Source organism: Mirounga angustirostris, unplaced genomic scaffold (genome assembly GCF_029215605.1).
Source record: "Mirounga angustirostris isolate CCGP_5_RB_7025 unplaced genomic scaffold, mMirAng1.0.hap1 SCAF_1, whole genome shotgun sequence".
Lineage (NCBI taxonomy): Eukaryota > Metazoa > Chordata > Mammalia > Carnivora > Phocidae > Mirounga > Mirounga angustirostris.
Window position 1 is genome coordinate 45,661,956 of NW_026991709.1, and position 23,894 is coordinate 45,685,849.

Sequence of the window (23,894 nt, forward strand, 5' to 3'; positions counted from 1 at the left end):
AGCAAAACCATCTCAAGGAAAATTGACCTAGATGGGCAAATTTCCTAAACATCGTTCACTACTCCGATGTTTCAGGAGCCACCTTGAAAATTTCAAAACTTGTGTACCGTTACTTCAAAGGCAATTTGTAGAAAAGGAAGGAGATAGGCATTTTCTGAACACTCTCAGTGTTTGGATTAGTAAAACCGGGAAAGTAACAAGTGCTGTCTCCTAGGGCTGTTGTTAAAATTAACACAAATACCAGCAGGTCCCTCACAGATGAAGGACTTTGTTTCAGAGCCAGGACACATTGCCGCTTTGAATTATATCCAAGTCTGTGGCTCCTCTCTCTGGGGTCATTTGACAGCACGTGATTGCGATGCTCAGTGTCCAAAGGCTGGAGCTATTAACTGAATGTTGCTAGACAATGAATTATTTCACAAACACTAAAATATAAAAAGTATTCAGAGCCATCCAAGTATGAGGACATTATTCATTTATGCTTTTCTCAAGAGAGCTACTTTTAACAAGAAAGAAAAGGCACGTCCCACCTTCGTTCCTTCTCCCTAAAGTAATACCTCCTCCAAAAGACAAAAAGGACCAACACGTTTGTCCTTGAAAGGCGGAGCCCAGGAATTCTGGAGCTCTGAACACCCGCTCCCTTTCTGCGAGGGACCAAAACTCCTGCCTCACTTGGTGTCGCAGGAGTCCCCGGTGCGCCAAGCAAATGTGTTTACTTCTGCTGCCCGCCAGCCCGGCGGGGAATGGGAGTACCCTGGCCGCGCCACACTTTCGCCCCTGCAGCTTTCCAAACAAACCGAGGCGGGATGGGAGTGTCTTCTTGGCTGTGGAACTCGATCCTCCTACCTCGTCCTGAAGCCACCCGCTGCTTTTCCCCGGCCCTCCCTTCGTGGTGATTTTCCTGTCCGGGACGCCCGGGAAGGGCGCGCGGCCGGTGTCCGCCCAGCCCGAAAGGTACGGGCTCGGCTGCTTTCCCGCCTCCCTGCTCCGGGGACGCGGAACCCCTGGTCTCCCTCTGCACTGCACCTTCCTTCGTGAACTTGGGGGCGGCCGTGGTCACCGCGCGTCTGGCGCCAGCAGCCGAGCAGGAGGAGCTTCCCCGCGGCTCCGAGGGCGCTCGGCGCAGTCGCCTGGGATACGGACCCGGGCGTGGAGGGCAGCGCACGGCCCGGCGGGCGCCTTGGACTCCCGCGGCTTCCCCGCCGGGTCCGCGGAGAAGGAATCGTGCCCGCGCCGCCCCTGACCCGGCCACCTTCCTCCGGTTTCCGCCGGCCTCGGGACTCGGCGGCCCGATGCGGCAGGCGCCGCGGCAGCCGGCTGGAGCGAGCGGCGGTGGGCGGAGAGCAGCGGGCCCCCAGGCGCCGAGCCCCGCACGCTTCTGCAGCCTGCGCTCCTGGGCCTGGGCCGGTAACTCACTCCCGCCGGCTTCCCTGCGGGTTGGCATTGCCCGGGCGAGGGAGACTAGGGATCGGGGAGACCGAATTCCCCACCCTGGTTGGGGCGGCCTGGGGTCTGTGCAGCCTCCGAGGCTGAGCGTCGCGCGTGGAGGGCACGCTGAACCGACTGCCCCCTCCGCGCACCCTCGCGTGAGCCCGCCCCCCGGTTGAGGGGCCGCGGGGCGCCCGCCGCGGAGAGGAGCTGCGGGGCGCCCGGATCCCCAGGGCGGGAGGAGGGGCGCTGCGAGTCGAGACGACCTGCTTTGGGACCCGCTTTTCTCTAATCTCGGGGGAGCTTGGGCACTCGCGTGCCGGCAAGGGTGGGGGCTCCTTGCTCACCGTTGTTTTGTAAAAAGGTCTATTCGCGAACGGGGGCTAGAGGTCTGGAAGGTTCTCGTCTTTTATCGTAGAAACATTTCCAGCAAACCCTCCTTCCCGCCACAGTAGAGCTAGACCTAACACAACAAGCACCGAGGCAGTTGAGGGGGGAAGAGCGGTGGTGAGAAACTCGCAGGGTTTGGGCTGCCTTTAGTTTTCAAGATAACAAAGGAGCAACTTGTCATTTTGAGGCCCTTGCTCTAGGGTTCTCTGGAGAGCGCAGCCTCTTTCTTCTGTGCTGTTATTTTGGCTTAAAAGAAAATCTATAGACGATTTCTAGAAACTAAAAACAAACCCCAAACACCTTATAGGATCTTCAGTAGAAGGGGTAGGGAGGGAGGTAGGGGGGAGGTGCTCGCTACTGAAAGGTAATATTTAAAAACTGTATGTGGGAGAGGGGATGAGAATAACATCCGTGGATGCCATCAGAAACCACGTAAACCGCAGATTCTAAGCTCAAACAAGTCACATGCATCCGAGTACTATGCTTAGGTGGATAGTTAAGGGAACTGCAGGAAGGCCAGAAACTCCTTGCCCTCGTTGGCTCTTCTCCCCATTTTCACACTGAGGTTTAGGTTTCTGACGGCTGCCTATGCTCTGCTGGCCTGGATGTTTGACTTTCCGGTCTTCAAACTTCCTCTCCCAACTGCAGACGGTAACACTATCTTTTTATTTACACGGAGATGTTAAGTATTTGGGAAGATCTGCTCCGGCTGCCAGGTTATTTTCCTTTTGAAAGCAAGCTGATTGGACATTTGTAAATTGGTTTGTGTAGCTTCCTTTTCTTCTCAGGAAGGATTGCTTTTCACACCCAGATATGCAAAAGAGACAGTCAGATTGTTTTGTAATCTGTTGCAGCTAAGGCCAGCTGCCTCAGAGACACTTTATTATTATTATTCTTTTAATTTGTTCATTTTAGAGAGAGAAAATGGGGGAAGGAGGGGACAGGCAAAGGGAGAAAAATCTTCAAGCAGACCCCCTGCTGAGCACAGAGCCCAACACCAGGCTCCATCTCTGGACCCTGAGATCATGACCTGAGCTGAAATCAAGAGTGGGACGCCTAAGCAACTGAACCACCCAGGCACCCTGACTCAGAGACACTTTAGATAATGGCAACTTTGGTTTATAAGGAGAAAACTTTTTCAGAAACTGATTCTATTACCCTGATCTGGCTTCCTGAGCCTTCCTTAATTGTTCATGTGGAGGAGGAGATCTTCATTCCTTGCTCAGTGGGGCTTCTTTCCTGGAGCGATATTTTTACCATAGTCCCTGAATGTCCCAGTCCCAGATTGTATGTCTCCTTATAAAGATGCAGTAAAATGAGACCACATTTCAGTAGATTTGTTGGAAATACTCAATTTGTTCTTATGCCCCAAATCCATAAAAATCTTTGAGGATCAGAAAGGAATAGATAGTAATTGGCAGAAGAATACCATTAAAAGACATACTGTTAAAACAAACAGACGTAAATCTGTCCAGCTGTTGTCTTCTGTTGGAGATACTTCTGTGTTCCACATCATGTGGAATACTATAGGAGAGAGGTGAAATATGCCACATTTCCCATATGTCTCTGACAAACATCCTCTGCTAGCCATGCAGATTACCACTTGGCTTCTATCCAGGGTTGGGGGCCGGATAGCTATTTAATATACATTCCAGGTGATGCATATCAAGGCGGTAAGGAAAACACAAAACTCCTGTGGCACCCATTATGATCCCCAGTGTGTTCACATGCGTTATTTTATTAAATCTTCCCACCAACTGTGTGAGACAGGAATAATTAACTCCATTTTATAGTTAAAAAAACACTAAGATTGTCCCAGCGTAAGTGACTTAGAATGGATCACATGAAAGTCTGCTTAACCTCTGCCTTACACCATCCCAGGAAACCTCCATAGCACACATTCCTCACGGATTCTTCCATTCTTTGTGCATATGCTTCACCTTTGTCTTGCACACACTCAAGTTATATATCCTCTGATCTGAATATACTTTCTTAATTGCCCCTCAGTCTGGGCGTCTTGAACAGGGGGTCTGTATGCTTTGCCTTTCCTTCTGATAGCTTCCGACTTCATCAGTTAGGTATCTTCTGTCTTCTCTGTATCTTTGATGTGCCACTTTGGTGTGCTGTGTCTGGCCAAATTCAGGACGATATGTTATCTCCAAGGGATTGTGTTCCAAAAATTCTTTTCATTCTGAATGTATTTTTACTGAAGTTCCTATTCAACCTTCTTGCCTGGAAGAAGTCTTCCCAGGGGTACATCCCTACGCTCACAGTTTAAATGAACCTCTCCTGTTTATTCTAACTACAATGGATAAAATAGCACAGATCAGAATTTCCAGGTGAACCCTTTATGGGTTAAAAATAAAAATATATTTGTTATTAGACTGTATGTTAATTATGCTTCCATAAAAAATTATTTGATTTGGAGCAAGCTTGATGTATAGCATACAACGGATGCATTGGACACTACAGCGTGTCAGTAGGAAACTGTGTTTCTGGTTCTGTATTAGGATGTCAGAAGCACTGTTCCCTCATCTGGTGAGGTAGCAGGAGTTCTTTCCCCTGATGGTGACTCCCAGCACTGAATAAGCAGTAGGGTCTTAGACTTGATCAGGAACTTGGCTGTGATACAGTCAGGCTAAGAAGGGGTAAAATGCTGGGGATGAGTTTGAGGGTAAAAGAAAGTAAGGGGCAGGAGGACCTGAGTCTCTGTTCCATGCTCATATTTCCTCTTCTTGGAGACTTTTTGTCATCTGGGGGTGGGGGTGGTGGCCAGCTTACCATTTACTGTCAGCCTTCTGTATCGACCAGGGAGGGGCTTTCCTTTTCTTGGACCACTGGGAAAGAGAGGAAGGAAAGCACCCAGCCCTTGGGAATTTTTTTTAAATTTTATTTTTAATCACAAACACTGAAAAGCTGGGTAAAAAGATGCTCTTCCCCATTCTCTCTTTTTGCCCTTATACCTAAGACACAGTGTGCTTAGTAGCATGTAATGCTGGTCTTTGAAGGATTCTTTAAACCTAGACCTACTTTTATCTGGTTGGGAATGGAAAGGTCTGTAGATGAGGAGAATGAAGTCTCCAGATGAAAATGTGGCACGGAAGCTGGAGATTCTTGCAAGGGAAGCGACCTGCCAGAGGTTGTATGTAGAAGCGGGTCCGGAGTTGATATGGTTGTGGGTCGCAGTCACTGTGGTGGAAGGTAGGGGTGGCAAGGGAGCAGAGAGTGGTTTTGTGGTAAATGCTGGGTGACTTTCTGCATAGTCATCCTTAAGGTGGGAATTGAGTTTCAACTGATGTTTACTGAGTATCTGCTACATAATGGGTGATGTAGGGGGATAGGGCATGCAGTGTTGAACAAGATAGACAGAGCCCCTGCTCTTACAGACCTTATGTTTTGTGAGAAATGGAGTCAATAAACAAAGAACAAATAAATGAAAAAATATCTTTCAGATACAAGGCAATACACCCCGGGGTGTGCTAGAGAGGGAGCTTCTTTAGAGCAATCAGAGAGCTTCTCTGAGGAGGTGATATTTGCACTGATATGTGAATGATGAGAAGCAACTGTCAAGTGAAGAGCAGAAGGAAAGGCTTTCTAGGAAGAGGGGACAGCAACTGCAAAGGCCCTGAGGCATGAATGATTTGGGGGTGTTTGGAGAGCTTGTAGATGGAGAGGAGTGCAAAAGGGGAGTTTGGAGGAGATGCAGTCAGTGAGGGAGGTGGGGGACAGTTTATATAAGTGAAGCCTTCAAGTCTTGGAAAGGAGCTTGAATTGTGTTTTCTTTTTTTTTTTTTTTAAGATTTTTATTTATTTATTTGACAGAGAGAGAGATAGCGAGAGCAGGAACACAAGCAGGGGGAGTAGGAGAGGGAGAAGCAGGCTTCCTGCCGAGCAGGGAGCCCGTTGTGGGACTCGATCCCAGGACCCTGGGATCATGACCTGAGCCGAAGGCAGACGCTTAACGACTGAGCCACCCAGGCGCCCGAATTGTGTTTTCATTAGAATGGGATGCCACCAGAGATTTCTAATTAGAGATTAAGTCAGTCTTCACCCAATGGGCACGGGCTTTCCTGTTTGTTTCTCTCACTTCCTCTCCCTGTCTCTCTCTCTCATTCTCTCTCTTTCACACACACACACACTCACTCACTCACTCACTCACTCACTCACTCACTCACTCACCCTCAGTCAGCTTTACTTCTCTCTGTTAATTGACCATCAATGATTTCTCCTTCCTCACCCCAGGCCAGGGCACAGGCATCCATGCAGAGAAGCAGGGCTCAAAGGACCCTGGACCCTGGGCCTCTTATCCTCTGAAATAAATCTATATACTCACTTAGTTTGATCTTCATGCATAAGACTCTGCATCACTAGCTCTGATTTCTCAACCTCTCTCCAGATTGAACCTCCAGATATCTCTAAGAAGTCTTTGGGTTGGCTAGTGATATCTAAAACTAGATACTAAAAATTATGTTAATTAGGCAACTCAACTGCAATTGATATCTTTTTTAAGACAATAATTGTCACAAGAGGCGAAAATTTAAGTAATCCAAAGGCCTTGCCTTTTCCTGAATACCTGCTCCTTCTCTCCCAGGCGGATGTCTACATGGTCTGTTTTGGGAGGTTTATGTCCTTTTTAGAGTACAGTTTCAGTGGAAATGTGCAAGATTCTTGTAATATTTGTCTTGGGAATATCCTATGCCTGAGAAATTTCATTTCTATTGGTCTTTGTAGATGATCTTAGAGTAATACTTAAATCATGAAGGCTTATGTCAAGCTGATATCTCAGAGTAGCACTGGTGTATCAGAAATGAACACGTCCGCAGCATTTTAGCCATTATCCTTTGACTCCAGGATAGCTCATCGTCACCAGTATATTACCCTTTGGGGGAGCGTGGTACACTCCTTAGAGAGAAAATTGTTATTGAAATTCTTTAGCCAGATGCCCTGTTTATTAACTTACATACTTAATGTCACTAATACACATAACTTGAACAACTCACTTTCAGCTTTTTGTATCTTTTTTTTTCTGGTTGATGGCATCAAATCTGGAATACCTTTCTATCTGATAAGGCAACGATTACATCTTGTCCTGTTCAGCCCTGGTCTTCTGTACCTGGTGCAGTGTCTAGAACATTACAGATAGGACAAACATTTGCCAAATGACTTAATCCTTGTCCATGGATTGACTCACAATGTTAACATATTAGCTCAGTTGTAACATCTTTATTATGATTCATTTTTGTAACTATTAAGATTACCAACTTGTTATCTCAAAAACTTTACCCATTGGAGAAAGCAGGTGAAAGATGAATTCATCCCTGTGGATTTGTATATATTAATTAAAACTCTTTGGGCTTTGAAAAGTTTTTTCTTTTTGAAAATATTATAGTGTACTTGTGTTGACGAGAAAGAGACCAGTATGTAAAGGTCATCAGATGGATAGTCTTAAATTTGTTTCCATGTACAGTAAACTTTCCTTCTTTCTTTCTTTCTTTCTTTCTTTCTTTCTTTCTTTCTTTCTTTCTTTCTTTCTTTCTTTCTTTCTTTCTTTCTTTCCTTCTTTCTCTTTCTTTCTTTCTTTCCTTTCTTTCCTTTCTTTCCTTTCTTTTGTAAGCTCTAAGCCAAACATGGGCTTGAACTCATGACCCCAAGAGCAAGAGTCGCATGTTCAATCAACTGAGCCAGCCAGGCGCCCCAGTAAACTTTCAGTACTTCATAATTCATAATTTATGGTGCTTTGAGTTGGGTTAGTCAGGTCTGTGATTATAGTACTGAGGAAATAAGTGTGTGTGCCAAAGATGTGAATAACAAAGTCATTTCCCTCTTTATTAGTACCTTTTTAAGTCTGCAGTTTCAGGCACTTTAGTAGGCAGAGACGTGCATTGCTCAACACTTATTATGAACTTTCTTAGATTCCTATTAGGTATCATTTAACCTAGTTAAATGAGATACATATAAATGCCCTGGGGGGTCAAAAGTTCTCTTCATCAAGATTGCCACAGCTGGGAGGAATGAGAAGAAGAGCCTGGGTAGCAAGAACTGAGAGGCTGTGGTGCATGAGAGGGGCCAGCTGGGGGCTCTTGCTGAGACTCATAGTGACAAAGTTTCTCCTGAAGAATGTCGTCTTTGAGAGCACCGTTTTGGTTAATACAGATATTCTGTACTCATATTTTAAAAATTCTAAATATTTAGAGGTTCTATCTTTTAGATTTTCTGTCCCACAAACACATAATGCTATATAAACATAGCCTTCTTGTTTTTGAGCTGTTTCTGTGGAGTCTGCTCCTCCCACCCCATCAGATTTTGGTCCTCAGAGAGGTTATTAGTCCTTTGTGCCTGACAGTTGGTGGAATTTTCTTCTTAGAAAATATTCTAGGGGCGCCTAGGTGGCTCAGTCGTTGGGCGTCTGCCTTCGGCTCACGTCATGATCCCAGGATCCTGGGATCGAGCCCCGCGTCGGGCTCCTGCTCAGTGGGAAGCCTACTTCTCCCTCTCCCTCTCCCCCTGCTTGTGATCCTGTTCTCGCTGTGTCTCTCTCTGTCGGATAAATAAATAAAATCTTTAAAAAAAAAAAAAAGAAAATATTCTCTTGCAGATATTTAGGTCAGCACCACAGAAGGTGCTGCTTTTATTAAAATTAAATATGTTTAAAAAGATAAGCTAATAAATAAGATAAAGATATATGAAACAAAATTAAATGCTTTTATTAAAATATTGTGCAACCTTTTAGTATATAAGAGTTGTTTATGTATTAAAGGGTAGAGGAGGCAAAGATGAGGGAATGTGTACATTTTCTATGTTTAGCATGGAACCAAAGAATAAAAAGGTAGAGATTTAAAAAAAAAAATTCCCTGATATTTTAATGGATAATTTATAGCTGTCTTTACAAGTTGAAAATGGGTTCTCCCGCTGCATTTAGACAAGAGCAATGAGATGATAATCCAGGCCTTCACCTAGGGTATGAAAGGATCTTCAATTGCTTTTTAGCAACAGAAATTAATTTATAATTTTATTTAACTGATAGACTCTGAAAGTTAAAAGAACTTTCTGTTGTAAATGATGTTTGTGAGATAAAGGACACTTCTTTCAAATTACTTTTGCTATTTGGAGCCAATATTTTAGGTAAATGTCAAAGTAGTTTAGCTAATTACTTTGATTCCAGCTCTGCTACAAATAAATTAGAAATAATTGGATATTTTGATAAGCAGGATATTAAGAAAGAGGTATGCTTTCTGATCAAGTACTTATAAATGTTTTCCAGGCACTGAATTGTTTGGAGGACAAATCTGGTCCACCTATTGCAAAAAAAAACAAAACCAAAAACAAAAACGTTTTTACAGCTTTGGTGGGTAGGGGGTCTTCTGCTCTAACCATAAAATGATGCAATCATATTCCTTTTTTTTTTTTTTACAATTTTATTTATTTATTTGACAGAGAGATAGAAAGCACAAGTAGGCAGAGGGGCAGAGGGAGAAGCAGGCTCTCTACTGAGCAGGGAGCCCGATGCGGGGCTCGATCCCAGGACCCTGGGATCATGACCTGAGTCAAAGGCAGAGACGCTCAAGTGACTGAGCCACCCAGGCACTGCTATACAATCATATTCTTATACAAAATCTTCCCCCTAAGCTCTCTACCTATGACCACCAATATTCCTGTCCATGTACTTTTATGGTAACATCCTCTAAGCATGGTTTTCATTATGGAAATTTTTTTCTACTCAAAAATCCAGAGAATTTCTCCAACTGGTCTTTGAAGTTTTCTGTTATCTCATGATGCTACCTTTCATTTTACTCTCCCATTTGAATCCGTAGTTGCTGAAAGCCTTTTAGTGCTTTAACTTGAGATGTTCTGTTGATACTTCATGTCTTCCCCCTCCCCACTCCATCCTTCCCCATCCAGACCAAATGATAACCTGTGTTCATTTTCTAGCTTCATGGCTTATAACTGCATGACTCTGCATAAGTTGCCTAATGACTCTGAGCATCACTTTCCTTATTTATAAACTCAGCATAATGGCCACATCACATTATTGCAATAAAAGAAAACATATAAATGGGTCAGTGTAGTTTCTGCCAAATATCATTTAATCTGTATTACTTGCCATTATTATTGTTATAACTCTATGATGATAGCTATTATTATAACTCTGTCCTCCCTCAAATCATTAAAAATTAACTTTCTCCAGAAAAACTTCCTGCTTGACATCATGAAGCTCTAATTTTCCCTTAAGTCTGTTTCATCTTAGCACCGGGCTTCACTTTGGACTTTATTAATGTGCTCGTGTTGTTGTATTTCTTTATTCTTTGGTGAACAGGAACAAATGTTCGGGCACCTATGATGTGCCAGGTGCTGTGCTATTTATTATATAGGGATCTGGGTCATATGGAGAAATGCAGTGTGTGTGTGTGTGTGTGTGTGTGTGTATGTGCACACGCACGTGCCCCCGCGTGCATGGATGTGCAGGCATATGGGCTTTGGGTGGAATTGGGGATGAAAGTCTGTTGGTTGAATAGCACCAGGAGTTTTTCACAATAAACTAGGGTTAAGAAGTAAAAACTGCTCTATTCGGATGCCCACTAAAAATCTTAACATCTTTTAGCCTGGATTTTTTTAAGATGATTTAAAAAGTATAGTTGGCCTTATTCTTGTAACAGCTTTACATATTATTTCTTTCTTAGACTCTCCTCTATCCTCATCCAAATGCAGAGTGAAGGTAGAAAGTGAAGTCCTCCTTGAAGAGCAGAATACAGAAGATGATTCTGAGCTATGGCGGGGCTGGGGGGCTGGGGGGGAGGAAGGTCTGGAAGGTGAGGAGAACATTCCAGAAAGCGCAAACAGCATGGTCAAAGGTGCTGAAGCATGAAACAGTGTTGAGAATGACTAAGAACTGTGCAAAGGTTAGTGCTTTTAGACTATAATGTTCAGAGTCAAGTATTTTAGGAGATGCCATGGGAGAGAACATAATAGGCAGCTCAGTCAGACTCAGAGGCATATGGCCTATGATGGTTACATCTCCCTAAGGGGTTATGTACTTGGGGAATGAAGGTCTATATGGACACTTTATAATAGGCAAATTCTTCACATGGCTTCTAACATTGGACTTGAATTTTACATGTGGCATGGAATACATCTCTTCCATTTGCTGCTTTCATGAGAAAATGATGAAAACATTAGTAATGGTGATGTATGATTGATGTTAGAGCTCTCATTTTTAATAACCCAAGTACTTCAAACATAGAAATATTAAATGTCATTCGAGACTTCTGAATCATGGGATTCTATCTGCAATTTGAGAATAGGGATGGGCTTCAGTGGGACAGAGACATCCAAGAAGAACAGTCAACAGGATCCCTACAAATTCATAGCCTTGAAACTTTTGGTACCTCCTTAATACATTTTACACAATAGAAAGCCAAGTGCTTCTGTTCATAGCTTCATTTTCTATAATTATATGCTATGTTTTTACTCCAAAAATAGGTTTTCTGCTAAGTCTGAGTGGTGTCCAGTATTTTAACTCTGTCCTTTGGTGTTGATTTCTCTTGCTTGGAGATTAAGCAATTGGACCCAGAACACCCTAACCACAAGAGTTTAAAATTCCCAGAGAAGAATGAGATGTGGAAGAAAAAACACTGGAACTTACTTGAACTGTAATTATCCTGAAAATGGAATGTGTGGGAGAGGTCTGCAAGGAGGGTAGGAAAACAGAGGGCCAAGCACAAAGTGCCCTAGCATGTTTCCAGCACTGTTGAGGGGAGAATGTATCCTTATGACTTACAATGGGTCTCTGCTTATCAAACATAATTTTTAATTATCACCCATATATAGAAGTTGCCAATCTGCCAGTTCAAATATATGTATTCCTTGGCCTTCACATTTTTCTCATCTTAAGTAAATTACTTGAGCATTTCTTGTTACATACCTGCTCCTAGGAGTTGAACATCTCAGGTAAACTGGCCACTCACGCGGCTCACGCTTGTGTTGTGGCTTCTCCCAGACAGTGCCCCTCTCTGAGGTTCTCCTTAGGTTGCTCAGACCTCTATTTTTTGGACAGCTCCAATTTCTCTAGTTTTTTTTTTAAGTTTCCATGGAAATATATTGGACATGCAGAGGAGTACAAAACCATACAAGTGTAGTTTGCTACATTTCTTCCCAGTGAGCCCACCCATGTAACCTGCTGAAGAGCTAGCGCATTGCCTGGCCTCCAGGAGTGCCCCGTGGGCTCCCCCTGTCACCACTTCCCTCCTTACCCGTAACCACTGTTCTGACTGTCACCGCCATATGGTAATTTTTTTTCTGTTTCTCTTTAATTTGAATTAACATCCAGGTATTCTAAATAGCTCCAGAGCATCGGAGTCCTTCTGGTTGAGGGTGAGGACTGGGCATTTCAGGAAGAGTGTTCTAGGTTGAATTGTGGCCCTCAAAAAAGACATGTTGAAGTCCTAAATCCCAGGACCTGAGGTTTGTGACCTTATTTGGAAAAAGGGTCATTTCAGATGCAGTTAGTTAAGATGAGGTCATGCTGGAGAAGGATAGGCAACTCGTCCAGTATGACTGCTGTCCTTGTAAGAAGCATCCATGTGAAGACAGAGACACAGGGATAACACCACGTGAAGGTGGTGGATTGGAGTGATGCATCTATAACCTGAGGGGTGCCGAGGAGCGTGAGCAACCCCCAGAAGCTAGAAAGAAGCAAGGAAGGATTCTCCCCTACAGGTTTTAGAGGGAGCACGGCCCTGCTGACACCTTGATGTTGGACTTCTAGCCTCCAGAACTATGAGACAATAAACTTCTGTTGTCAGAAGCCACCCTACTTGTGGTACTTTGTGCTTGCAGCCCTGGGAAACGAATATAGAGGGTCTGCAGTGGGCCTGGTGCCCTGACCCCTCCTCCCGGAGTGCACCTGGCCCTTGGTACAGGAATTACCCTAGCTACACCCCGTCCAAGCTGCTCCTGTGTGAACTGGCTCACGGAGTGCTCTGTCTTGCTCCTGGTGGCTCCGCATCCATGATGTGCCCCATAGAAGGACAGAGGTTTCATTACCATTATATGGCTTTTTCTTTATTTCTTCACCAGTGCTTTCAAACAGAGTCAATTCGGTTTCCTGACACACCCCAGACCAAAGCCCTGCACATCAGCCCTCTGTGCCTTCCCATCATTGCCTATTGGGTCTTTGCTGAGTTGTTCTTACCCATCCTACCGCACCCAGACTGGGGCCACATCCTCCATCCAGTTTTCCCCAGTTCTTCTGGTCCAAATCGTCTTTGATAGGAAAAAAAAAAAACCCAAACTTTATTCTTTAAGTGAAATCTCTATTTTCAAACAGTATGGCATGCTATAAATAAAGGTTTCATTTTGCTGACCTTAGGTATATCAAAGACCAGTTCTCATTTGAGAAAATAAAAAAGGTCTCAGATCAAAAAGCTGTCCAACAGTTAGGCTTTAGTAAGTAGTAAGGAAGTATGCAGAGCATATTGGATGACAGAGTACTTTCTTTAGCAAAGGATTAGTTTTAGTTTGCCTTACAACTTATCTATTTTTTGTTCCAGGCTGAGTTTCTGGTGTTAGGGAACCACAAGGACCGTACTGTTGTGAGGTCCCCAGGGTGACTCCACAGACTTGGGCCACTTCCTGTGCTCCTCTTTTGTGCCCTTGCTTTGGGACCCAGGGAGTCGCTGGTGGCTTTTGACATGAATGCTCCTAGCACAGACTCTTCCCCTTAGCCTCATATGTCTGTAGCATATACGCCTTCCGTTCTGTCCAGAAGTCATTACTTACTGCTGCCAACTCTGGGGAGTCTTCAGGACATTTAAAAAAATCACCAGACGTGGTCGGGGGAAGTTTCAAAAGTCCAAGTGATCCTACTTTTGGTTTCTGGTCTATTTGTGGTGCCTTATTCTCACGCTGAGTCTCAACTTCTTGTCCCTACTGTTTATACTATTTGTTTCTATTTCTGTTTTGCACTTTGAGGTGGAATAAAAAAAAAAAAAAGGCATAAGTTTGGAGCTAATCGTGTATTCTGTACAATACACATATTATGCATTGAAAACTAATAAAATGTGCACTTTGTAGGTAAGAGGTTAGAATGAGGCAGAAGGTTGTTTGGTATGTTTGTCTGTGTTTAAATGTGTGAATGTATGGACTTGCTTTCTTGGCTCAGATACCCCTTACACTCTGAGATCTCGTGCCATGGGATATCTGGGTAATAAATATCTGTGATGGATGGACAGATGGATGAGTGGATGATGAAGCTGCTCCCTCTTGGCCGGTTATGTTATTGAACTGCTGGTAGGATAAATTTCAGTTGGGTTCAGGGCTACCCCGGAAGCCTGGAAGGGTTTTCCTAAGCTCAGGAGGATTTCTTGGGCTGGAGTCCAGGGATCTAGAAGTGATATCTCCTTGGCTTGCCTATGGAACATGCTAAAACATTTGGCTTGTTGTGTGAAAATGGGGCCAAACAGTCTGACTCCATTGGGACCCCCAAAGTGATAGAGTTACTTCTTTCATTGGAAACCCAGATTTCTTTTTCTATTTACCTATGTGGGGATGGTGTACACTTCTTTAGAAATCTGCTAGGAGACTTTACTTCCCTTTCCTTCTGAAGACAAATGCATTTTCTGGACAAAGTTATGTTATAGTGTGAAGAATGCAGCCATTAGTAAACAGTTATCCATATTTTAAAACATCTGCCTTTTGAGGCTTTCCCAGAAATCTTCTTTATAGAAAACAGTGTTAAAAGTATAGGAATCCCATAGATGGGTCTTCACGGATTTGTAGAGTTGATTTCGGTTTACACGTTGTAATAAAACTTGCTACAGTGTCCTTGAGTTAAAAAGTTCCATTAATATAAATTGATGATTGTTTTTAGTCACACTGTTTATATAGGTCTAACAACTTCAAGATAATTTTATTGCTTTTTTTAATTGTCTGCTTTATCAAACATTGACTCTGCCACGTAGTAGGCACTTGCCATTCTAAAGAAAAATTTGGTTATCTTTCTGTGTGGTTGTCTTGGATTATCTTCTGACCAAAGCACAGAACAAAGCATTCCAGAGAAATGTTTGTTTTGTTTATCTGCTTGCTCAAATGCTCTGATTTTTCTGCCAAGTGTGGAGTATGGTGTGCCCAGAAAGAGAAAGTGGTTGTAAGATACAGACTATTTTCTGCACCTACTTTCTCTTCAGTATGTTTTGTTTTCAACAGGATTAGTATAGATTCAACTTAACTAGAAATTTACTTTCTCATTTAAAATACTGTTAACTTCCCCTTTTCAAAGAGTCATAGTATTTTAATTATCTAGGTATTTCTCTATGATTTGAATTATCAAAGATTTATTTCTTTAGAGAAAAACCCTATTTAAAATGGAAATTTCAATGTTATTGTATTTTTATTTATTTATTTATTTGAGAGAGAGAGAGAATGAGCAGTGGGGTGGGGCAGAGAGAGAGAGAGAGAAGCAGGCTCCCTGCTGAGCAGGAAGCCCAATGCAGGGCTCCATCCCAGGACCCTGCCATCATGACCTGAGCCGAGGGTAGACGCTTAACCAACTGAGCCACCCAGGTGCCCCAGGAATTTCAATTTTTTTTTAAAAAAGATTTTATTTATTTATTTGACAGAGAGAGAGACAGCGAGAGCAGGAACACAAGCAGGGGGAGTGGGAGAGGGAGAAGCAGGCTTCCCGCTGAGCAGGGAGCCCGATGTGGGGCTCGATCCCAGGACCCCGGGATCATGACCTGAGCCGAAGGCAGACGCTTAACGACTGAGCCACCCAGGCGCCCCAGAAATTTCAATTTTAAAATATTTCTAACAATGTGTAAGATTCACTGTCTCAGTAAAGTATTTTATCTGGAAAAAAAAAAAAAAAAAGAAGAGATTTGGCTCCAAAATGGCATTTAGATAAGCAATCCTCTGAAAGCAACCTAAATGTCTGCTAGTAGGGAATGGGTAACTTTGTGATATATTTGGTCAATAGACTATTCTACAGAACTTGAAAAGAATGAGCCAGACCTTTCTGCATCGAAGCAATATGGATGGAACTCAAAACCTAAAGTGTAGAGTGAAAAACACAAATTTCAGAATATTATATATTTGTTATGTAAATGTTAAACATTACTTAGAACGATATCATATACCATATAATGTTTATGAATGTGTGTGCATGCATACGTATGCCTATGAATAAAAAGTAGACTGGCTCTCTATCAAATTCATGATAGTGGTTGACCCTGGGAGAAGAGGAATAGGGATAGGGAGGGGAACATAAATGTGTATTTAAAAAAAAAATCCCTGAGAAGATATGGTTATCTTGGTTAATGGGCTCACAGGCATTTGTTATATTAACATATGGACTTCTATGAATATTTTTGTAATAAAAAAATTCTGGGGGCACCTGGGTGGCTCAGTTGTTAAGGGTCTGCCTTCGGCTCAGGTCATGATCCCAGGGTCCTGGGATCGAGCCCCGCATTGGGCTCCCTGCTCCGCGGGAAGCCTGCTTCTCCCTCTCCCACTCCCCCTGCTTGTGTTCCTGCTCTCGCTCTCTCTCTCTCTCTCTGTCAAATAAATAAATAAAATCTTAAAAAAAAAAAATTCCGTTTAATATTTCCTAACTAAATAGGTTCCAACCAGGAACCGTATATTTATCAAGACTCTGGGAATGAGACTGAAGCTATTCTAATACATCTCTATTTCATGATGCCATTCTGTGGAAAATGAAAGTTGACGGAATGAATCTTGAATGTGAGGAAAGCTCCACGTTCACCTGCTCCTGGGAAGTTCTTGTGGCTTACAGTCCAGAATAAGGACCCGGGCAGCAGACTGCCTAGACCAAACCCTGGCTTGCCACCTTCCAGCTTTGCGACCTTGGACAAGTTGACCTCTCTAAGCTTTTTTGTGTCCTTAGCTGTAGAATTCGAGTAACACTGCCTGGGTCCAGTGCTGGGGAGGACTGTGAGTTCACGCGTACAGTAGGCATGCTGCCGAGATGAGCTATTACTGTTTCCAGCTTTACTCCTATCAGCAGCCTCAGTTCTTCTGTGTATAGTTTCCATTCTCACCTCAGAATCTTTGCAAATGCTCTTTCCTCTGCCCAGAATGTCTCTCATTTTCACCCTCTCTCATCTGGTTAACACTTCAGTGGAGTTCTCTGAGAATTCTCCCGAGATTCTTCAGAGAAGCTCCCTGTCCTTCCGGACCTGGGTCAGTATCTAGCCATACCTCAGTTGTAATTTAAATAATTACCTGTGGAGTGGGGGGAGGGGGTAACAGGGTGATGGGTATTGAGGAGGGCATGTGCTGTGATGAGCACTGGGTGTTATACTTAACTGATGAATCGTTGAACACTGCATCAAGGACTAATTATGTACTACACAGTGGCTAACTGAACATAATAAAAAAATAATTAAAAATAAATAAATAAATAAATAATTACTTATGAACTGCTTGCTAATATCTGCCTCTCTCCTGGTTGGTAATCTGTTTTTTTTTTTTTTTTTTAAAGATTTTATTTATTTGACAGAGAGAGACACAGCGAGAGAGGGAACACAAGCAGGGGGAGTGGGAGAGGGAGAAGCAGGCCTCCCGCCGAGCAGGGAGCCCGATGCGGGGCTCGATCCCAGGACCCTGGGATCATGACCTGAGCCGAAGGCAGACGCTTAACGACTGAGCCACCCAGGCGCCCCGATAATCTGTTTTTTTTCCTTCACGATCTTTAGTGCCTAGAACAATGTCTGGTATAGAGTTGGCAGTGAGAAATTATTTACTGATTAAATCAACAGTTATTGTAGATGGTGGAAACTTTCAGAATTAATTTTATCAGGAAATAAATTTGACTCACTTTGCCAAAAGGATTAACCTACTAGTATTAGAAAGCAAATCTAGGATTATATGATTTCATAAAAAAACACTTATCACATGTATTGGTTTACTTGTAATAATAATATAAAGTACCCCAAATTAAGATTTGCATCATATTTGTAATTTGGCTTTAGAGAATCATCTGATGGATAGTAATAAAAGTATCACCACATATTTTCATGTGCTGTGGAAAGCAGAAAAATTTCCAATACTTTAACCTTAAGATTTTACGTAGGTTCATCTGATGGCTTACCCTCACGTTAACTCACATTTTTCTTTTAAAAATAGCAAAAGAGGAATTAACAGGTGATACTTCCCAAGGAGCAGAATAAGCTAGGTTCATTCAGAATTAACTGACAAGTAAATAAGCAGTTTGAAGAAAAAGGGCTTTTGTCAATCGGATGGAATGCTACTTACAACTTCTAAGCAAACTGAAACAGCCAACTCTGACTTTCAGAGTCAGAAGAAAGGCAGGAAACTGGTTTCCTCTTAGTTGTTGGCTTATTTACTCTGGGAGAGAAACATTAGAAGGCTTTTAAATTTAAGGAAGATATACCTTAAAGTGTGAAGATAAGTGTTCAGGTATTGGCACATATCTCCAGGGAAGACATCACATAGGATTTTGAACTGATTAAAGTCCAGGTTTTTTAGATAGGGGAGCAGAGCCAGAAACAGGGACTTTTAAAACATTGAAGGAATTTTTATGACTCTGATGGATGGTAGGGAGGTGAAATTTCAGGGCTAGGTAAATAATGCAAAGCCCTCCATTGAAAAAGAAGACCACAAATTGTAGCCTTGGGAGACTTACCCCCTCCCCACCTCTGGAGACACACGATTTTATGCCACAGATCACTGGGAAAAAATTATAGCCATATTTTCTTTCATTCTACATCTCTCTTAACTGTTGTATAGTGAAATCATAAGTAACTGCATTTTTTAATGCTGAGTGCATATTTACAATGTAGTTACTTGTTTTTAAATATTTGCCAAGCTTGGAGTATGAGCATCATTTTTTTAATGGAAGTGAAACATCTCTTCTTTAGAATTATGCAAAATAAATTATTTTTCAAAAGTATGGTGGGGCAGGTACTGCAAGATACCAGGATACAAACTTTCTTTGAATTTTGAATGTGTGGACTCACAAAATCCTGCTAATTACCACTTACCCAATTTATTAGTCATCTGCCCCCAAATCCAGGTGGGAGAGAACTTTTGAAGTCATATGGTTGGAAGACTATGCACTTTGGGGAAACACTGGTTTAAATCACATTCTAAGGCTTATAGTCGTGTTACATCCTTGGCACTCTTGACCCACAGCCTTGGCATTACCAGGCAGCTTGCTAGAAATGCAGATTCTCAGGCCCCACCCCAGACCTACTGAATCAGAATCTACAGTTGAACAAGATGCTCGGGTGATGCCAATGGACATATAAGTTTGTTAAGCACTACTGTCCAAAGCCTCCCAAGTGGTTTTTAGAACAGTGTCTTTAGTAACAGGTGACTCATCCAATAATGCAACCTGTATTATCTTTCCTGTATTATCTTTAGGCAACCCAAATATTAGCAAGTTCTCTCTTACTGACTCAAACCTAACTCCTTGAATATTGTGTTTACTGGTTTTGGCTTAACCCCCCTCCTTTTCCCCTTAGCCCACTAAGCCTTCAGAACCAGGCTAATGCCGCTTCATGAGTCGTTCAAACATGAGAATGGGCGATCTTGTTTCCTGTCTTGATTTAAGTTTCTCCAGGTGTAACTAAGTTCCCATCCCCCAGCTGTTCCTGATATGATATGATACTGTTTGGGGTTTTTTTTTTCCCAAGTATTCGGATAATTTTAAAGGACGCTTCCAACTTCAAAATTGTGATTTCTCCTTTACTTTCAGCTGGTAATAAGTACTAGTGGGCAGAAGATGATAGAAACCCAGGAGTTGCACTTTCTTTGCATTTAGGGAGAATGATTCTAAGGCACAAATGTATAATTACCCATAAGGTCCTTAGGCTCAAAATTCTGCTTCACAATGGAGACTTCCATTATAATAATAGCTACTAGAGAGCACCACTTTGCCTTTCTTCTAATTTCTAAATGCATCAACTACTTGGCATTTCAAAAGTGGAAATAAGCATTTTTTGGTGTCTCTATAAATTTTCAGTTTCAAAGAAAAAAATTCCCTGTAATCCACAACTTAGCACATTAGTGGATTTCATCTTATACATAGAAATACATCTTATACATAGAAATAATTTTCGTGTTCTCAGCTTTTAAAATTTTTCTTTCTTGGTAGATTCTAAATATTTTTCATGTTATTAAATGATTTTCATAATAGTTAAGCACAAGTATTTCCTTGTCGTAGGACATCAGAGTTCATAGTGACTTCTTAAAGTATTTGCCATATTTTTGTTGGTTTGGTTTTTTGATATTTGTTTCCCAAGAATTTTTTTATTTATTTTATTTTATTTTTTTTAAGATTTTATTTATTTATTTGACAGAGAGAGAGAGACCAAGTAGGCAGAGAGGCAGCCAGAGGGAGAGGGAGAAGCAGGCTCCCCGCAGAGCAGGGAGCCCGATGCTGAGCTCGATCCCAGGACCCCGGGATCATGACCTGAGCTGAAGGCAGCCGCATAACCAGCTGAGCCACCCAGGCGCCCCAAGAGTTTTTTTTAAATAACATTTTCTACTAGCACAAGTGCAGAGTGTGCAGTTTTTGTTTTGTTTGTTTTTGTAGCAGGGTTAGTCTTGTGTAAGAAGAGCTATAGCAAGAGCAGTTTGGGATTTTTTAAAAAATTTTTATTTATTTATTTATTTATTTATTTATTTATTTATTTATTTATTTATTTATTTATTTATTTATTTATTTATTATTTTGAGAAAGTAGCCCACAGTACATTCTTAAACTAGTTGTTCTAGTAATTTCTCCATGCTTCCTTTCCCCTCACTTTCTCCTAGATATTTTCATTCTTCTTGACCTCCTCCTCATTCTCCTGTCTCCTTTCCCTTCCTCCTTGGAGGGTTTTCAGAGCTACAGTTTCCTTTCTCACCTCTGCATTTAACAATAATGCTGTGTGTATGTGTGTTGAGAGAAGCTGAAAAATAAGACAGATGGTTCTTTCATGACCAGGTTGTTTTGGATTAATTGAGCTGGATTTTTTTTTTTTTTTTTTCCCAAGGACCTGAGCTGGATCCGGTGGATAACCAGTCATGAGCTCTAGTAACGTAATATACGCTGCTGGTTTTGTTCTTGGATTTTTGTTTTGTTTTTGGTAATTTCATCACCCTGTCAAGCATTTTCGGAGGGGTCAGAAGTGAGTTTACTAAGACGATGTATTCATTAAACATTTTTTAATGGCTTAAAGTTTTTCTTGGGCAGTGAAGCCCATTCTTTTTTTTTTTTTTTTAAAGACAGCCAGAGAGGGAACACAAGCAGGGGGAGTGGGAGAGGGAGAAGCAGGCTTCCCGTGGAGCAGGGAGCCCGATGTGGGGCTCGATGTGGGGCTTGATCCCAGGACTCTGGGATCATGACCTAAGCCGAAGGCAGACGCTTAACGACTGAGCCACCCAGGCGCCCCGTGAAGCCCATTCTTAATGAGCATGCTATCTTTGTGTTTTCTTGCAGCACTTGCAAGTGAAGAAGCAGCCCAACCCTTTGTCTTGGCTTATTTCTAGTGGACAGGCTCCGACAATTTAGCGGACAGGCTCCGACAATTTAGCAGACAGGCTCCTGGGCCTCTGGGACCCTACCCCATCCTTCACCTTCAGGAGCAGAGTGCCTTTGGGAAAGATTCCTAAAAGTGCAGGTAAGTCAAGGCAACACTACCACTGTCTCAGACTTCTTAGATGTGAGTTTGAACACTTGAAATGTTCTTATACGATGTTGCCACCTCTTCCAAATGACTTTAAAATGCCTATTTTTTATTTTTTTTAAAGCTTTTATTTATTTATTTGAGAGAGAGAGAGAGAGAGCAGGAACACAAGCAGGGGGAGTGGGAGGGCGAGAAGCAGGCTCCCCACCGAGCAGGGAGCCCGATGCGGGGCTCGATCCCAGGACCCTGGGATCATGACCTGAGCCGAAGGCAGACGCTTGAGGACTGAGCCACCCAGGTGCCCCTAAAATGCCCATTAATTTATCTCTTACTAGTTCAACATGTGGCCCGAGGGCCCATGAGACTTTTAATGTAACCAGTGACTCATCAGCATATCCCAAAGTTGAGCTATGGAACTTATAAATACTTTTATTATTATTTTAAAGTTTATTCATTTAAGTAATCGCTACACCCAATCTGGGGCTAGAACTCATGACCCCAAGATCAGGAGTTGCATGCTCTTCTGACCAACCCAGCTGAATGCCCCTTAAATATTTTTTTTATTCTCAGCGTGAATATATCTTCTTTGGGACTACTCTAAGCCAGTATGGAAGTAAAAGAGTAAGAAAACACTGAAGTTAAAACTAGATCGTTACATGCATCACAGCTATTGTAGAAACTGCTGTTAATAAGCTGTGTAACCTTGGGCAAGATGCTTGCCCTCCCTGGGCCTTGTTTTCTCAGTAGAATGAACTCGAGTTCCCTCTCCATCCTTAAATGCTACAGTTAATAATAATTTTATTAAAGTACCTTACTATGATTTTTAGGCATATTCTCCTTACCATTCCTGGAACCCATGTACAAATTTAAAACCCCACTTCATAAACTTATTCTGAGAAAGCTCTGGAGCTCAAATGTCCATCAGGAATTAGCTCCACATTTTACCCGTGTGTCCATACAGTCCTTCTGATTTGTGAAGGCTCATCAGAAAGCAGTTATTCTCCTGGCAAATTTGTTACATTACTGTTTTGTTTGAAAATCATTTTTGTGAAGGACGCCCATTGACTGAGAACATAATGCTTTCTTCAGTGGTACTGGCAGATTTGGACATTTACAATGGTTTTGGGACTTGGTCCTTGGGAATCTTTTGAGCTCTTCATTGTTCACACCGAGATTGTTCATGAGTGGTTTCAAAGCCCTTCCCCAGGTCCTGAGCCACTGGGCTTGCAAAGCTCTTGAACACCACCAACTTGGGCTGGACGCGGGGCTGGACCTGCAGGTTTCTTACTGACAGACAAATCCTAATTTAATGGAATCTGAGCTGTCGTCATCTTGGTGATTTGGAGAACTGTCTTTCCTGCCAGTCTTTACATCTCCTGGCATCAGATGGAAATATTTTGAGTCTCTATAGCACAATAGTGAAGAGCATGGATTCTGGTGTGTGTCTGCTGTCTAATTCCAGCTCTGCCACTTAACTACCTGGGGATTCTTGAGTACGTTATATGTTCTCTGTGCTTTAGTGTCATCATCTGTGTGATAGGGATGACAACAGTACCTTTCTTAAGGGGTGGTTTTGAGGATTAAAAGAATTACATGTGTAGAATATTTAGAACAGTTCTATTACATAAGTGTTCAGAACATTGCAACTGTTTTTATTGCCATCTGTTGCAGTGTTTCATTTTCTGCTCCCATTCTCTAGGGCTGAGACACTCAGCTCCTCATCCTTACCTTGTTAGACATTGCTGATTGACCCTGCTATTTCTTTCTGACTCTAGAACGCAATAGTTGAATCCTTCTCAACAGTGTAACAGTGTAAGATGAAACCATTTGTCCACTCAAATTATTTGCAGAGTTCTTGATTTTATTTCTTGCTTCAAGACATAAATTTGATATGCTGATTACAAGTCTGGATTGTTTTTTTTTTTACTAGAACTCCAGAGCAGTTGTATTATGAAAAGCATAAAAAGATGTTGCTTCTATAGCCAGAAATAGGGTCTAATTCTAACATGAGTTTTGCTGACGGATTACTATTACCTTGATCAATCAAACCTTTCATTTCTTATTCAGAAGCAGATGAATAAGTCTTCCTACCACGGATACTTTGAAATGTTGAAATGAATGTGCAGAAATAGCTAGCATCGTAATGGAAGCTTAATTTTCTGAGGCTATTATTAGCACAATGTCATTAGTTCTTTAGGGTCTTTGCCAGGATGTTACAAAGTTCATTTTTTAGTAAGGGCTTGGTATATGGGCAGTTAATATTTCATTTGTTTTAAAAGAAGAATGAGAACAAGATTAGGAGAACCCTTACTGCGTGCCAGACTTTTACCTAAGTGCTTTATATTTACTACTTACACTAGCTCTTTTGGGTGGTATTATTCCATCTTACAGCCTAGGACACTGAGTTATAAAGAGGTTAAGCAACTTCCC

At 42.2% G+C, this 23,894-nt stretch overlaps 1 protein-coding gene across 7 annotated transcripts in view; it reads left to right on the top strand.

The window, feature by feature from the left end:
• The first annotated feature begins 647 nt into the window (after positions 1-647).
• Positions 648-23,894, top strand: part of ST3GAL6 (ST3 beta-galactoside alpha-2,3-sialyltransferase 6) — a 61,807-nt gene continuing 38,560 nt past the window's right edge. For 2 of the 7 annotated variants that reach the window (XM_045902718.2, XM_045902719.2), the window contains exon 1: positions 987-1,407. In XM_045902718.2, coding sequence (XP_045758674.1) covers positions 1,293-1,407 — 115 coding nt within the window. In that variant the 5' untranslated portion in view covers positions 987-1,292. Of the gene's footprint in view, positions 955-986; positions 1,408-20,831; positions 20,967-21,277; positions 21,459-23,894 lie in introns of those variants that run through there. The other 5 variants (XM_064592220.1, XM_064592657.1, XM_045902722.3 and 2 more) reach the window with 5 other exon arrangements.